At 33.5% G+C, this 16969-nt stretch overlaps 2 protein-coding genes across 5 annotated transcripts; one reads left to right on the top strand and one right to left on the bottom strand.

Moving 5' to 3' along the window:
* Window positions 1-943: 943 nt before the first annotated feature.
* LOC111902150 (uncharacterized) lies at window positions 944-1366 on the bottom strand. The gene is made up of 2 exons (XM_023898015.1): window positions 1211-1366; window positions 944-1105 (listed from the first exon to the last, which is right to left on the bottom strand). Exons 1-2 carry the CDS (start codon window positions 1364-1366, stop codon window positions 944-946), a joined length of 318 nt encoding a protein of 105 aa, XP_023753783.1.
* Window positions 1367-3049: 1683 nt separating this feature from the next.
* On the top strand, window positions 3050-12912 carry LOC111902148 (uncharacterized). Of its 4 annotated transcripts, none has more exons than XM_042898604.2 (12): window positions 3050-5257; window positions 5349-5487; window positions 5573-5661; window positions 6004-6230; window positions 6805-6891; window positions 6984-7083; window positions 7224-7416; window positions 8162-8578; window positions 8663-8956; window positions 9837-10562; window positions 11478-11846; window positions 11948-12912. In XM_042898604.2, the coding sequence occupies exons 1-12, from the start codon at window positions 3488-3490 to the stop codon at window positions 12601-12603; spliced, it is 5067 nt and encodes a 1688-aa protein (XP_042754538.1). In that variant the 5' UTR covers window positions 3050-3487; the 3' UTR covers window positions 12604-12912. The 4 variants fall into 4 exon arrangements, with proteins under 4 accessions (XP_042754538.1, XP_042754537.1, XP_042754539.1 ...); XM_042898603.2 differs by having other exon boundaries at window positions 8081-8578; XM_042898605.2 differs by having other exon boundaries at window positions 3051-5257; window positions 8081-8578; window positions 9972-10562.
* Window positions 12913-16969: the final 4057 nt, after the last annotated feature.

The following is a 16969-nucleotide window of genomic DNA, read 5'->3' as shown; positions in this document are numbered from 1 at the left end:
CTTGTTTTGACAAAGATGGAAGGGGTTCCACATCTAGCTATCCAGTAGATTTAGAGTAGTTACCTAGGTATATGGGGGCAAAAGTGGGGATGGTATCATTGGGCAATTGTATAGGTAGCCCTTTTTGGTTATTTTTTGATATACACCCACTACTTGCAGCATACATCCATTTGTTTATGGTTTGCCTTTTTTGGATATTTTTTAGGCTTTTGGGTACATGTTTTGGTATACAAAATGGTGGCTGCTACATGCTAGTAAAACTTATGTAATGGATGCTTTATATTAAGGTTTATAATGGATGCCCCCTATTATGGTAACCATGATGTTTTTATTTTATTCTCTAGTAAATGTTAAGCATTAACAATGTACTTTCATTAGTGCAATTCCTTTTATGCAAGTTAGTGCAATTCCATTCATGCAAAGTTTACTTTCATTGTGAATGTAACTAATGTACTTTCATTATACTTCCATTCATTAGCCCTTCCTTTTATGCAATGTACTTCCATTCATGCAACATATACATGAGATAGCAATTAACTACCGTTAATAACATTACCATTAATACCCTTAATACATTACAAACATGTAACATTCATCCGTTCTAAAAAAACATTACAAAGATGTAACAATTCTTCATTTCATTAGTGCAATTCCTTTTATGCAAGTTAGTGCAATTCCATTCATGCAAAGTTTACTTTCACTGTGAATCTAACTAATGTACTTTCATTGTACTTCCATTCATTAGCCTTCCTTTTATGCAATGTACTTCCATTCATGCAACATATACATGAGATAACAATTAACTACCGTTAATAACATTACCATTGATACCCTTAATACATTGCAAACATGTAACATTCAGCCGTTAAAAAAAAACATTACAAAGATGTAACAATTCTTCATTACCCTTAATATATTACTAATACAGGAAAAACCAACAAAATTACATTTTAATAACCACTATTGCTAACATCAACGATATAACCACTAATAACCCTATGATCAATTCTAACAATGGCTTGATCTCCTCTGTATGACACATCTCCATATTTTGACATAGTTCTTCATCCGCCCATTTGAAAAAACCACAGTTACCTCCTTCCACCTACAACAAAAAAATAGGGTTTTATTACATACGTTCTTCTTTAGGAAGTTAGAGCAGCCCTAAAATTTTAGGGAGAAATTAGTACAAAAATAAATAGATTTTTACCTGATAATTAGGGCAGCCCCAAAATTTTCTTCCTGGGTTATCAGGTGTTCGTGAGATTGATACACCACAAACATCACCACAGTCGCATCTTATTACCCTCTTGTTCCTCATTCTTGTACCACCATTGAAGCTTGATCTTGAAGACGAAGTTGTCATTTTTCCGTTGTAGCTTTGTGACTAACTGTGGGGGTCGAAGGGATCAATTGCACACGACGATGTCTGTGAATGGGTTTTTAAATGATAATTGCCACATATCTTCCACCTAAGCAAGTGGTAACCGGTTGATTAAAGGGAAACCAGCTACTTGGCAAAAACGACAAATTAAATGCAAGTTTGAGGCAAATACGGACCTAAATTTGAACTTTGGGCAAATCCGTCAATTTTGTGCAAATATGAGGGTTTTTATGCCATTAGCCCATTTATTTTCAAATAAAAAGTTTAACATGTTTTTTTGAAACCGGGTACTCGAAACAGGAACCAATTCTGACGGTTCCGGGAGCAGTTACGAATTCATATAAAATAATAATTACATCCCATCTCGTTAAAATTATTATTTACATTATAATTTATAAAACAACCATTACGGAAGTCACATAACATAAATATCAAATCGTCCGGTAAGTCTAGCTCAAAACATAAAAGCTTAATGAGTCTAGTGCATTGTTGTTTGTGAAATAGAAAGGTCTAGTGTCTTGTCTTTGCTAAACATTGAACATTATAAAGCAGTGTCAGCTCTATCATTTGTAAAACAAAACAAAGGCTTAAGACCCCCAATTATAAAGCTTATTTTGTTAATTATATATGTGTATATATACGTATTTATTAGATTACAAAGACAAGTTGGAGCTTGACCTGGTAGTAAAAGTGATGGTTTATCAAACTAAAGGTCTCAAGTTCAAATGCTTACCTTTCATTCATATTATTTTGGAAGCTACTTAAACATATCCCACATCTCTCATGGATGAAACTCAACCAACTCTCATCTCTTATATAAGCTCAACCATCATCTTGCTTCATATTAACTCTACATTTGAGTCCCACATCGGCCGGGAGATCAAAATTTCAGCAAACTTCATGTTTATATAAGCTTGCTTCATATTAACTCTACCTTTGAGTCCCACATCGGCTGGGAGATCAAAATTTCAGCAAACTTCATGTTTATATAAGCGATTAGCTGAGACATTAAGAACTTTCATTCATTTTATTTTGAAAGCTACTTAAACATATCCCACATCATTCATGGATAAAACTCAACCAACTCTTCTCTCTTATATAAGCTCGACCATCATCTTACTTCATATCTCTACCTTTGAGTCCCACATCGGCCGGGAGATCAAAACTTCAGCAAACTTCATGTTTATATAAGTGATTAGCCGAGTCGCATTAAGAAATAGTTTGGGATTTGGTTTAAGTTATAAAAACGAGAGACCCTAATATTTTTGTTTGCTTAAAACCTTCAAATTGATTGAGCCACCTCTCTTATAAGGTTGAAAGGTACACACACTACATGCTCTCCCATTTTAACTTTCACGCCCCCACAAAGAAGTGGGGTATGATGTTCACCATCCTCACGAGGCACCAAATAAGATAGAGATGTATTAAAAATAACATAGATACCGGTCGTGGGATGCCAGAGTCCAAAAAGTTAAGAACCGAAACAAATACCATTTTTGATAGGTTCCACAATTTAGAAACAACGCCGAAACTTAAACAATTCCGATTACAAAACGGTGTCGGTGTGGAAAAATGGGTATTCGGTTCCAATGCTTACCCTAGTCTGATTGTCTCTTTAGATCATTTTGTATTTTGCATAATACTAACTTTAAACCATTCACATTTTCATATTGCACGCTTGGATCAAGGAACTTACGTGTCTTGTCCGGAAATTTACCTGATTTCCCAAGGTAAAACTGGTGGGAAAATTCCGGTGAACTGAAAATGGACTTCCTACGTGATATATCTAAAAATCCCTTTTGTGCTGGGCAAACTTCTTATGTACTAAACTTGATGACGATTACAATCTACGGTATACCGGAAGATATACTGAACCAACGAAAACAGTAGCTGAACTCCAAAACACGCGAACTTCTTGTTCCTTCGGCACCCATTTGGGTTTTGCCTAATCGGAATCCGGCGGTCCGCCTTTTCACTTTCGAATTTGTGGGTTGTTGATTTGGTTATTATTTTAACCCTCTTCACCTAGATCTGAGCGCGTATTCATGTTATGTGGGCTTTGATAGAATCGGGGGTTTTGTTGTTGGTTTATGCTTTGATGAGATGAAAGAGGTGGGCAGATCTAAGCAGTCTGGAACTCGAGTAAAGAAGAAAAGCTCTTCTGGCTGTTTGGTTATTAAAAAGAAAGTTGCAGATACTGTGGGAGGGGTTAGTGGGTTTAGTGATTCATCTTCGAGGAATTTGTCTAGATCGTCAAAGGTGAAAAAGAGACGTCGAGTTGTCGAGAGTGATTCAGAGTCCAGTGATTACTCATCAGAAACTACTCATAAACTCCGTAAACGTTCAGGTGTTTACAAAGAATTTGAGACCGAGAAAAGGGCAAGTAGTGGATTAGATGTATTCGAGTTTGACGAGTATGATGGGTTTGAGGATGTGAGGACCAGGAAGGATGCTAATGGTGGTAAGCATAGATGGAACTCATATAGGCAAAGTGGCGATCAAATGGAATCTGGAAATGGTGGTAGCAGACCTACTCATGAAGCTAGAACTATAAGTCCCTTAGAGATGGATGATGATGATGATGATTTTGACTTACCCCTTTCAGTGTTGAGTAAGAAGTATCGTTCATCTTCAGACCAACCTATCAGACTACAAGGGGAAAATGGTGTCTTGAATGTAATGGTAAATCATAATAAGCAGATGAGTAGAAGTTGTGATAAAAAAGAAGCCAAGGCTAGAGTTCATCACAAGAAAAAGCTGGATAAAAATGGTGATCATAGAGATGCTGGAGATGGACATAGTTCCAGCAGTGAGGATACCAGAAAGAGCAAGGAGAAAGGTGGGATGAAATCTCCAACACCAATGGTGCTAAAAAGCAGCAAAGAAGTAACTGAGAGTGATACAGTAACGCAGTCAAAATCAAATAGCAGAGTGGAAACTGTTAAAAAACTGAAGAATGTTAAGAAAGTGAAGGAGAAGAAAAACATGGTTAAGCATGGTAGTGGCACTGAAAAGCAAATACTGCGTGAAAAGATTAAGAATATGCTTCTTGGTGCTGGTTGGACCATTGATTATAGGCCAAGAAAGAACAGAAACTATCTTGATGCTATATATACTAATCCTGATGGAACTGCTTATTGGTCTATAATCAAGGCTTATGAAGTACTTCAAAAGGAAGAGGAAGACAATGCTGAAGATAGTGACAACTTTACTCCTTTACCTGTTGAAATACTTGGTAAATTAGCCAGACAAACCCAAAAGAAGACAGAAAGAGAATTGAAAACAAAGAGAAAAGATGAAGGCAACAGTAGGAATGCTAAAAGGGCTATGGAGGACACAGATAGTGATTATGAGGATGAAATGAATTCCCATGGAAGAAGAAAAAGCAGATGTACTTTGTTGGTTCGCGATACTAACAAGGTTTTAGAAAATGACGGGATTAGTCCCTATTCAGGAAAAAGGACCATTCTCGCGTGGTTAATCGACTCTGGAGTGGTGGATGTGAGTGAACATGTGGAATATATGAATGCTAGAAGGACACGGATACTGCAAAAAGGAAGGATTACAAAAGATGGGATCCATTGTGGTTGTTGTAGCAAGGTTGTAACTGTTGTAAAGTTCCAGCAACATTCAGGAAGCAAACTTTGCAACCCGTTTCCAAACATGTTTTTGGAGTCTGGAAAGTCCCTGATGCAATGTCAGATTGATGCATGGAATAAACTAGGGGAGTTGGAGCAAAAGGGTTTTTATATTGTAGATGTTGATGGTGATGATCCTAATGATGATACATGTAGTGTATGTGGGGATGGTGGGGATTTGATCTGTTGTGATGGTTGTCCATCAACTTTTCACCAAAGCTGTTTGGACATACAGGTAAAACTCCTAAATTTTAGATGTTTTAATCTCTTTTGTAGTTGTACCCTTAGAGATAGATATCAATGTCTCATCTTTCCTCTCATTTTAGATGCTTCCTGAAGGTGATTGGCTCTGTCCAAATTGTTCCTGCAAATACTGTGAAATGGCTGCTGGGAATTGCACAAAAGATGGTGGTATTGGTATAACTGATGCTTCACTTCATACGTGCTGCCTTTGTTACAAGAAATGTAATGATCCTCTCTTAGAATAATAGTCTTTTTTTTTTGTATTATTTACAACTGTTGTTTGAAAGACAACTTTCTGATGTTGCAGATCATGAATCATGCAGGCCAGGAATAGATGTCAAGCCACATGAACCAAATTCTCTGGATTTGTCTTTCTGTGGACACAAGTGCCATGAGGTATTCAATGTCTCTATGATATACCAAATGTAGTTTAGTTGGATGGTGTTTATTATTATTTTTAAAAAAAATACTCCTATATAAGAGATAAGAAAAATCTTCTTCAGATTTTGTTGCTAAAGCATTGCATTATTGAAAAATCTACCGTATGATTGAATACATAGCAATTTTGAATGGAAGTTGGGTATAGTATAATTGTCCTAATTAGAAAAAAAGTTCAAAAGTACAATGCTATGTTTATAGAAGAAGTGAAAATATGTTTGTATTACCTGTTTTCTTGTTGTAGTACTAGTTTTCATGAATCATGATGGGTGCAGGACCTCTGAAATCTGAATTTTGCAGGTATACATTCCGTTGCGGAAGCTTATTGGAGTGAAGCATGAACTGGATTCAGGGTTCTCATGGTCCCTTATTCATCGATCTGATTCTGATTCATTGACAGATGGAGAAAGGATGGAATGCAATTCCATGCTGGCTGTTGCCATGTCATTGATGGATGAGTGTTTCTTGCCTTTTACTGACAAGAGAAGCGGGATCAATTTAATTCGTAATGTAGTCTTCAATTGTGGGTAAGTTTTACTTTTACCATGTTTGTCTAGAAGAAAGTTAACAAAATTGGTCAAATTGTGCATTATAAAATCTCCAAGGCATTGTTCGGTATGATTGAATTGGAGAAGGAATGGAATAGCTCAATCTATTGGAATTAAAATTTAGAAAAAGCTGTTTGTTGTCTGATTGAATGGAATGGACCATTCTTGAAGCAATGTCATTCTTTTCATTTTGTTATAAGCACATGTGTTTTTATTCCCCATTCCCTCATGAAATGGCTAAAAATATTTGCTCACTAACCCATTTTTATTTATTTTTAAATTCCATGATTTTAACTAAATTACATCTTTTGTTTCTTAAAAATAGCTAGAATTTTTCTTATTAAAATCTTATTTGGGTTTTAATGAGCTTTTATTATTTTTTGGTAAATAAAAACTCATCAATTGCAATTAACTAATGTATAAAACAGAGTTAAAGCTATAAATTGTGTTTACAATAAAGACATGTAATATAAAATTTTGATTGCATTGAAACATGATCATGGAATGTAATGACTTATTCTATTATGTTTGATATTTTGTAATTACCCTGTAGATCAAACCTTAGCCGATTGAACTATAGTGGCTTCTATACAGCTATTCTGGAGAGGGAGGAGGAAGTCGTTTGTGCTGCATCTATCAGGTAGGTAGGCTAGCCTGAAACTGTTGATTGTTTTTTTTTTTTTTTTTTTTTTTTTTTTAATTTTTTTTTTGAGTTGTTTATCGTATGCTTAGGTTCCATGGAACCCAACTAGCAGAGATGCCATTTATTGGGACACGTCATATATATAGACGCCAAGGGATGTGTCGTCGCCTATTATCAGCTATTGAATCGGTCAGAATATTATATTATATCTTTATTACTGCTATTTCACCCAGTTATATTACCATTCCCTTTGAGCTACTTCTTAAGTATGTTTTTTTTTTTTTTTTTTTTTTTTTTTTTTTTTTTTTTTTTTTTTTAAACCTTTTCAGGCTCTTTCTGCTCTCCAAGTAGATAAATTGATTATTCCTGCGGTTGCTGAACACATGAATACATGGACTGATGTTTTCGGTTTCCGGGCATTGGAGGAATCACACAAACAAGAACTGAAGTCTATGAATATGTTGGTGTTTCCTAGGACTGATATGTTACAAAAGCCGCTACTTAAGCAAACCATCCCTCAAGGTTTTTCCTGTTTTGATTATACATTTTGTGTTCTAATGGACTTTTGTTATGTTTAATTTCTCGTTTTCGTAAACCAAAAATACGTTGATTATAATTATATCATGTATAGAGTAGAGCTAATACTATATATATCGTAATATGAAAAGTGTAAATGCAAGAAATAACAATGTACATTCATTTATTTGTGTATATACTATATAGCACCCCATTTTCAATTATTTCTGCTATGACATTGTACTTTCATTTGTTTTCTCATTCAGACATTGTACTTTGGAAAATCTACCCAATCATAGCATTATACTTTCAATCTTTTTTATAAGGGCATTATGTTTTGAAAAAACCATCTAATTATAGTAGTGATAGTTGTGTTGCTTTGCATCTGGATGACATTGCTATAATATAATTGAAAATACAAGGCTAGGCTTTAGTAAGAAGAAATCTTAGTACGATGGTATAATAAACAAATCAAGAAAGTATGTGTTGTTGGTATTTCTTTCGTTTAATCCTATCAATAATTCATTATTCATATGAAAAATCACTCTGTTCCTATAGGCCAACAAGTCTGTATTCTGTAGTGCCATTACCTTGCTTATTAGTTATTGTATTAAATTCCATTCCATGTTAACCTAATCACACACTTTAATTATTTTTTATGTTACTGTAGGTAAGAAGAGCCTTGTGCTTGAAGTAGATGGCTTTAGTGCCTTGTCCAAGAAACCAGAGTTGATTTCTGCTAATGTTGCAGAGTTAATTGACAAAAATAAAAATGGCACTAGAGATTCTGGTTTTCAAGAATCTGGTGTTCCTATGGATGATACGAGCAAGGAGACTCTTCCCATCAACCCTCCTGTCAAAGATGAGAGCCCTTGTGAACCCGAACTCCAACTGCAAGGAAAGGAATCTGATTCCAGTTCCAAAGTCAACGAAATTGATGTGCAGAATCAGAATCAGAATGGCAATGGAACGAATCCACTTCCTGATCCTTCGCATAATGATATTCCATGCGAATCACTGTCACATAAACTACAACACTCAGGAAACGAATCTGCTTCCAAAATTGACGGAATTGCTGTGCAGAATGGCAATGGAACTAATCCTAAGGAGGGTTCATGTGGAAGTGAAAGGAATAGAAAGGAAAAGGAAAGAGTAATTCCTGATTTGAGTAGGCTGCATTCCATTACTGTGTCAAAAATTCCATTCCTTCCATCCAACCAGACTTATTATTATTATTAATTTATTTTTGTAGTTGTAGGTAACAACACTGCTGATGCTGATAGTGCCTTGTCCAAAAATGTGGTGGAGCTCGGCATTACAGATTCCAGTATTCAAGAAGTTGGTGTTTTCTTGGATTTGGATGCAACTGCAAGCAAGGAGATTCATCCCATCAGTTCCCCAGTTAAAGATGAACCCCAACACCAACTCCTGGTAAAGGAATCTGATTCCAACTCCAAAACCTCAATTGAAACTAATTCCCATGTCCATCATCCCATACAACCCTCAAACAAGGAATCTTTTTCTTCCATGGATGTACAAACCCAAGGTAAGACGGTTCTTTAACAAGATTTTTCAGTTTTTCCTGTTTGATTTGAAATTCTATTCATGTACGTAGTGTTTGATCGAATGGTTTAACTCCATTGGAATGAAAATATTTGATGGAATGGAATGGACCATTCTTGAAGGAATCTGATTCCTTCAATCTGTTAATGTTTCATTCCTTAACCTAGGGTGTTTTTTTTTCTTCATTCCGTCATGGAATGGAATGAAAAATTGTAATACGACCTGTTTTTATATCTGTAATTTTAAATGAAAAATCTTTTTAATAAAAAATTGCAATGTTTGTTAAACTACAATTGTATTTCTTAAACATAACTAGCAAACACATTTTCTTTTTACTCGTCTGGGTTTTAGTGAACTTTTTTTATGTTAAATTTGTTTATTTGTAAATTAAAAATGTATTATTTATAATTAAATAGTGTATAGGATAGAGTTAACTTTATACCTTGTGTTTACGTATACAATAAACATGTCGTGGAATGTAATGCCATTACTATGTCAATTCCATTCCTTCGTCATTCAATTCATTTTTCATTTTAATCTTATTTGGAGTTTTGTGAGCTTTTATTATGTATAATTATTTTATTTTTGAATATAAGAAGTTCATTAATTATAATAATTAAATAATAAAAAGTTAAAACTATTCATTTTGTTTACATATAATAGGAAAATATATATGAAAATTCATTTCGTTCTGCAGGTTAACCAAACATGATCATGAAATTTAATGTCTCATTCCATTCCGCATCTTCGTTTTTCTATACCATCCAACTAAACAGTTTGTTAGACTTGATTATATATATATATATATATATATATATATATATATATATATATATATATATATATATATATTATTAATGTAGGCAACAATACTATTGAATTAGATGACCATAGTCCCAATGTGGCAGAGTTTACACTTAGTGACAAAACCGCCATCATTGATTCCGGTTCTCAAGAATCTGTTGTTTCTTTGGATGATGGTTGTTCCTTAGATACAGGCAAGGTCAATTCTCCTGTTAAAGATGAACCTGAACCTCAACAGCCAGGAAAGGAATTGGATTCCATCCATTCACATTCCGATTCCAAAGTCCATGAAGTTGATGTGCAGAATGGCAATCGAACTAATCCCAAAGAAGGTTCATGTGGAAGTGAAATGAATAGAAAGGAAAATGAAAAGGAAAGAGGAACTCTTGGAGCAGTTTCTAATTCCGAAGCCACAAACATAAACACAAACGATTGGAGTGGGGTGCATTACTCTGTCATTTCCACTCCATCCATGGAAGTAGATGACTGTAGTGCTACTTCCTTCTCCATAAAACAGGAGATTGATGACAAAACTGCCATTACAGATTCCGGTTCTCAAGAATGTGGTGTTCTTTTTGATGATACTGACACCAAAACTACTGATTCCGGTTCACATGATAATATTGTTTCTTCTGAGATTCCGGACAAAATCACTGCTGCTCCTTCCAGTGAACCCGAACTCCAGCTGCCAGGAATGGAATCTGTTTCCATCCTTTCACATTCACATTCTGAGTCCAAAGCCAATGAAATTGCTACGCATAATGACAGTGAAACTGATCCCAAAGGTAATATTAACTCCATAAGAAGGTTCAAAACAAGGCTTCATTATTTCAATTTTCACTAAGAATTCTACATTATATTCATGATGGAATCAGGGAAGAAATGGAATTGTTTATTTCATTGGAATGAAAAGATACTGTTTGCTTTGTTTGAAGGAATGGAATGGGTTATTTTGGAAGGAATATGATTCCTTCCATATTGTTAATTGCATTCCTTAGACGGTGTGTAATTTTTTCATTCCATCATGGAATGGAATGAAAATTACAATATAACCCGTTTTATGTATGTAATTTTTTGTGGCACAAATCTTAAAAAAAAAGTATCGCGATGATAGTTAAACTACATTTTTATTTATAAAAACATAACTAGATTTGTATATTATAATCTTATTTGGAGTTTTAATGAGCAGTTATTATGCTTAGTTTTTTATATTTGAAAATAAAAATTTCATCAGTTATAATTGAATAATGTGTCGAGTAGAGTTAAAAACTATGAATAGTATTTACATATAAAAAGGGGCTAAATGAAAAAAATAGCGGTGTAGTTTTATTTAATTTTGTATACAACTTTGTACTTTCAGCTTCTTTCTTATTAAGACATTGTACTTTGAAAAGCTACTCAATTATTGCATTATATACATCTATTTTCTTTCTTATTAGGAAATTATACTTTGAAAACTCCTCAATTACAGCCAAATTGCTGTAAGTGGGAGGATTTAAAAAAAAATACAATGTTGTAATAAGAAGAAATGAAAACAAATTGATGGAATTACATTGCTGTTTCTTTAATCCTATAAAAATGTATATGATCACGGAATGGAATGCTGATTCCATTACACTGCTTATTCTGTTGCTCGGTGAACTCCCTTTGTTTGTCATTCTTTTCCATCCAGCTGATTATGTTTTTGTTGATTGAAGCAGATGAGGGTAGTGGCTTAAAGTTGATTTCTTCTACGGTGGAGGAGCTTAGTGACGACACCACCATCACGAATTCCGGTTCTCCTATTAAAGATGATGAAGATGATACCCTTGTGTCAGTTTCAGAATTGGTCAAAACTGATGATGCACATTTTGACTGCAATGTAGAAGAACATACATATACATATACTCAGATTCCACCGGTCAAAATCACCAAAGACTCTGCTGGTGAACCCACACTCCAACTCCCAGGAAAGGATTCCGATGAAGTTGCTGTGCAGAATGGCAATCCACTTCCAACCCAACTCCATGATGATGATGCCATTCTTTCAGTTTCAAACAAGGAATCTTTTTCTTTCGCCAACAATTCGTGTAATCACTAATCACTGATTCTGTTACTCTGTCAGTTCCATTATTTTGTCATTCCTTTCCTTCCAACCTAAATTGTTATTATTATTATTTTGTTATTGTAGATGACATGGTAAAAAATGGTTCTAAAAAATCTGGTGTTCCTTTGGATGATGGTTGTTCTTTACATGCCAGCATCATCTATACTCCTGGTAAAGGCTCCCAACTTCAGCTTCCAGGAAAGGAATCCGATGAAATTGATGTGCAGAATGGCAATCCCCGAGTTCATGAACAAGTCCCTGCTGCTTCTTTTAGTGAACCCAAACTCCAACTTCCCGGAAAGGAATCGTATTCCAATTCTAATGATGCCCTGAATGGCCATGGTGATGGTCATGAACCCAAACTCCAACAGCCAGGAAAGGAATCTCATTCACACTCCGATTCCAAAGTTGACGAAATTGATGTGCCAAATGGCCATGGAACTAATTCACTTCCACTTCCAGGAGATGTCCATGCTCCCCCCATTCCGTCTGATATCCCATGTCAATTTCACCAACTACTCCTCGCTGCTCCTACTTCTAATAAACACCCAGGAAACGACTCTGATTCACATTCCGATTCCAAGGTCGGCCATGGGAATCCTGAAAAAGAAATTGTTAAAGATACCAGTCAGTTTTTTCAAGGGAAAGAAGATTCATATGAAAGTCAAATGAATAGGAAGGAAAACGAAAGAGGAGAATTCCTGGAGCACTTTCTGATTCCGAAGCCGGAAACGATTTGAATGGGCTGCATTCAGATATTTCCAAACATATGGAAAACCCATGTACTGAAAGGGTGTGATTGTAATTTCATCACTCTTTTATCTTACAAATGTTTGATTGAAAAGGTATATGAGGTTTGTAGTCAGTTGTATGGATTCAAATTTGAGATTCCTTGTTTCAGGAAAGACAACAATACAAGTGGACTCTGTACAGGCAAATCTTAATTCCAAATATGTAGTAGTATCAAAAAGAGGAGACTAACAAGATATTCAAAATGACTTCTGCCTGTTGTTATTGATTGACTCATAGTTACACTAGTTTGCACGTTATGTCTTGGTGTTTGATGAACTGCCTCAGTTGGGTTTTTTTAGCAAGTCTTGAATGATATTTAGGGGTGTTCGTTTCCAAAGATCAGTTCAATCTGATCAAGTTAATCCAAATTAATTTAGGTTTTTAAAAACCCAAATAGCTTCAATTAAATTCAAATCCAATTTAATTACAGTTCAGTTAGATCCGTGTTTCTATAATTCTGTTTTCTAGAGCCGGAACATTCTCTAAACAGTGGAAGCATCAACTCTTGTAGCTTAATTTCCATGGCTATTTGTAAGTCTCACTTTTCTTTATGTTATTGCATTCGAAATTACCAAATTGAGTGAATTTATTTTTTTAGATGTAGAAAAATAAATGAGGTATCAAATATTTTATAGAGATAAACTCACTTAAAATTCTTATTTTTATATATTCACATGTGAATATAATGTGGTATATTCACATGTTAACAATACATGATATATTCACATATCACCTAAAATTATTATTTTTACTATCAGAGATGTCTTTGATTGCTTTGTTGAAACAATCATCTCGTTTCCTGTTTGCTTACAATAAGTTACTTATTTGATCATCTTTAAAAGCATTAAAGTTTAGTTTATATGTAAATCACACGTGAATCACATATGAATTACATGTGATTCATATGTAAATTACATATAATATACATATGAATCACATGTAAATCACGAGTGAACACATGAATTACATGTGATTCATATATAAATAACATATAATTCACATATGAATTACATATGATTCACATATGAATTACATGTGATTCATATGTAAATCACGAGTGAATACATATGAATTATATGTGATTCACATGTAAATAACATGTAATTCACATATGAATCACATGTAAATTACATGTAATTCACATATGAATCTTATGTGATTCACATGTAAATCACGAGTGAACACATGAATTACATGTGATTTACATGTAAATCACATGTAAATTACATGTAATTTACATATAAATCACATGTAAATCACAAGTGAATCACATATGAATTACATGTGATTCACATGTAAATTACAAGTGAATCGCATATGAATTACATCTATATGCACACATGCATTTTGTGTGGGTGTTCATTGCTAATTTTTAATTTTAATTTTTTTTTTTTGTGAATTTCATATTTGAATCTTAAAAGATACAGTCACATGTGAATATCACATTATATAATCACATATGAATCTTACATGATATATACATATATATTTTTATGAGTGTTCTTGCATTAATCAAATTTTTTTTATTTTCTTGTAGATTAGGAAGAATTTGTGAAAAATATTGAAGAGGTGAAAAATGAAAAATTGAAGAAAATATGTAAATATTCACACGAAGACATGAAAAAACTTTGAAATTTTATAGCATTATTTGTTTTGTATATTTAATTTTGTATCGAATAAAATACTTGTATAATTGTGTTTATAGATTAGTAATAAAAATGAGTTTTTTTTATGATTTAGTTATGAATATTATAGTATAAGAAATATGCATATATGCATTTGAAAAAATATGCATATATACATACACCTGAAATGTTGATTTTTTTGGTTAAAAAAACTTATTGTTTTTTTTTTTTTTTTGTAAAATATTTCAGCTTTGTTTTGTTTTGTTTTTGTTTTTTTTTTTTTTTTTTTTTTTTTTTTTTTTTTTTTTTTTTTACAATTTTAAAAACATTGCGGTTTTTCTTTTTAAAAATAAAAACAAAAATTTTCAAGTCTTTTTTTTTGTTTTTTGACAAAATTGCAAAAATAGTCCCTGTGGTTGGCAAATTTATGTGCTTTTGGTCCAAAACGAAATGTTGGTACACCACTGGCCAAAAATTGGATCTTTCTATTGTTTTTGGTCCCTATACACTTAAAATGACTTTTATGCCCTTATAATTTATATTTTTTATTTTCTTTAATTGTTGAAATACATAAACTAATTTAATTTATATCTTTTTAACTTAAAACAAAAAAATAAAAACAAATAACCCATTCCCCACTCTTATCTTAAAGAAGCCCTTCATCATCGACTCCACCCTCATCACCGATATCTGGACCCACCATCATCAACCACTATTCTCACCGGAGTTCACCTAGATCGCAACCACCACCACCTTTTCTAGAGACCTGGTTACTAGACTCCCCACCCCACTACCACCACCATATGTCAGCATCGATACCGCAGGAAACCTTCAAACCCCACTGATCTACTTGTACATTGGGGAAGGAGTGATGAACTGGATCAACAGAGACAGCGGGAGAATTTAAACCCAAATCGAATCACCCACCAAACATGGAGCCTTCGGTGATGGGAGATTGATTGTGGAAGATGATAAAAAAAAATTAGGTCAATACCTTTTCTTTACCCACCACCAGCCGACTGCCACAACCAAACAACCTCCACCAAGCTTCACTAGACCGCCATCACCGCCAAGCTTGGTATCACCTTGTCCAACTTGGTCCACTTCTGCTTCCTTCCGTCTGCCACCACCATTAAATCGAAGACCATCACAGCTTCCCCAACTCTATCTCCAACGACAAGCAATTGGTTCAAGTCTTACTCTTAGTCATTCTCTACTCCACTACATACCCTACCACTACAAGCCCATTCCTCTAAAATCTATTGAGCCCCCTCACTCTCTCTCCTCTCGTTCTCTACACCACTACCGAATTTTAATTTTGGTTCCTGAAATAAGATTGGAAACGATTTTCAGATTCGATTTTAGAGGAGAATTTGAATGGGGACTTCAGTTTTTGGATTTGATTTGGGGATTTAAGTTCGTTTGGGGAAACACCATCTTGAAGGCATATGAGATGGAGGTCTCAGAGATGTAGGAACCGGAAAATATCCTCCATCATAAAAGGGTGGTCCGATGAAGTCATGCCGATGAAGCTAGTGTTCCAGAAGGTATGGTGGTGGTGTTGTGGGTTTGATTTAATTTTGGTGGTGGAGGTTCCGGTTGGGAGGATGGCATACATAAAAAAGAAGAAAAGAGAGAGAGAGAGAGAGAGAGAGAGAGAGAGAGAGAGAGAGAGAGAGAGAGAGAGAGAGAGAGAGAGTATGTGTGTGTGATGGGTTTATTTTGTTTTTGTTTTTCATTTTTTTTATAAGAATAAGAAAATATATAAAAGAAATTAAAATATAATTATTTAAGGGGCATATTAGTCATTTTAGGTGGGATGTGGACCAAAACACAAGAAAATACAACCATAGGGACCAAAACCACACAAAGTATTTAAAATTGGACCTGTGGTGCACCAACATTACGTTTTGGACCACAAGCACATAAATTTGCCAACCACAGGGACCATTTTTGCAATTATTTTCTATTATTTTTATTTTTAAATTCATGTTTTCTTAAAAATTTAAAAAATATGCATTTAAAAAAAATGAAAATTACTATTTTAAAAAAATCAAAAATTAAATTAATTATGTTAATTTTTAGATATTTTAATTGATATATCTAAGAACACAAAAATTAAATATTAAATGAGATAGGTAAGATGACGATTATGCTCTTAATGAGTTAATTTTGATCTAACGGCTAACGCTCTACCTTTAGTTTTTGGGAAACTATGAGTTCTCAACGGAACTCACCCCATATATATATATATATATATATATATATATATATATATATATATATATATATATATATATATATATATATATATATATATATATACTTTATTTATTTTTGTTTTTTATTTACTCTAATAATTCATACATTTACACTTTTTTGTATTTTTTTAGTTTTTTCTTCATATTTGTTTTCGTATTATATTTTAATTTTTTTTGTATTTTTAATTTTTTTAATTTTTTTCATATTATACTTTTAATTTTTCGCATTTTAAACTTTTTTCTTGACGTTTTTTCAAAAAATATAAATGTATTAATATATTAGAGTATATTACAATTTTGGTAATTTATAGTTTTTGTATTTTTTTTGTTTTTCTTCAAGTAAATAAAAAGTGTAACACTCTAAAATTTTTAAATAAAATTTTTCATTTGTAATTCCACGTAAAACACAGTTTAACATGTCTCATACT

Source organism: Lactuca sativa, chromosome 9, assembly GCF_002870075.4.
Source record: "Lactuca sativa cultivar Salinas chromosome 9, Lsat_Salinas_v11, whole genome shotgun sequence".
Classification (NCBI taxonomy): domain Eukaryota; kingdom Viridiplantae; phylum Streptophyta; class Magnoliopsida; order Asterales; family Asteraceae; genus Lactuca; species Lactuca sativa.
This window is presented reverse-complemented; position numbering and strand designations above follow the sequence as displayed.

Excerpts from the sequence above, each read along its gene's own strand:
- LOC111902148 (XM_042898603.2), top strand. The coding sequence starts at position 3,488 with ATGAAAGAGGTGGGCAGATCTAAGCAGTCTGGAACTCGAGTAAAGAAG. Across the intron at positions 5,258-5,348 it reads AAAGCTGTTTGGACATACAG|ATGCTTCCTGAAGGTGATTG; the intron begins GTAAAACTCCTA and ends CTCTCATTTTAG. Across the intron at positions 7,084-7,223 it reads TATTATCAGCTATTGAATCG|GCTCTTTCTGCTCTCCAAGT; the intron begins GTCAGAATATTA and ends AAACCTTTTCAG.
- LOC111902150 (XM_023898015.1), bottom strand. The coding sequence starts at position 1,366 with ATGACAACTTCGTCTTCAAGATCAAGCTTCAATGGTGGTACAAGAATG. Across the intron at positions 1,106-1,210 it reads GGGGCTGCCCTAATTATCAG|GTGGAAGGAGGTAACTGTGG; the intron begins GTAAAAATCTAT and ends TTTTTGTTGTAG.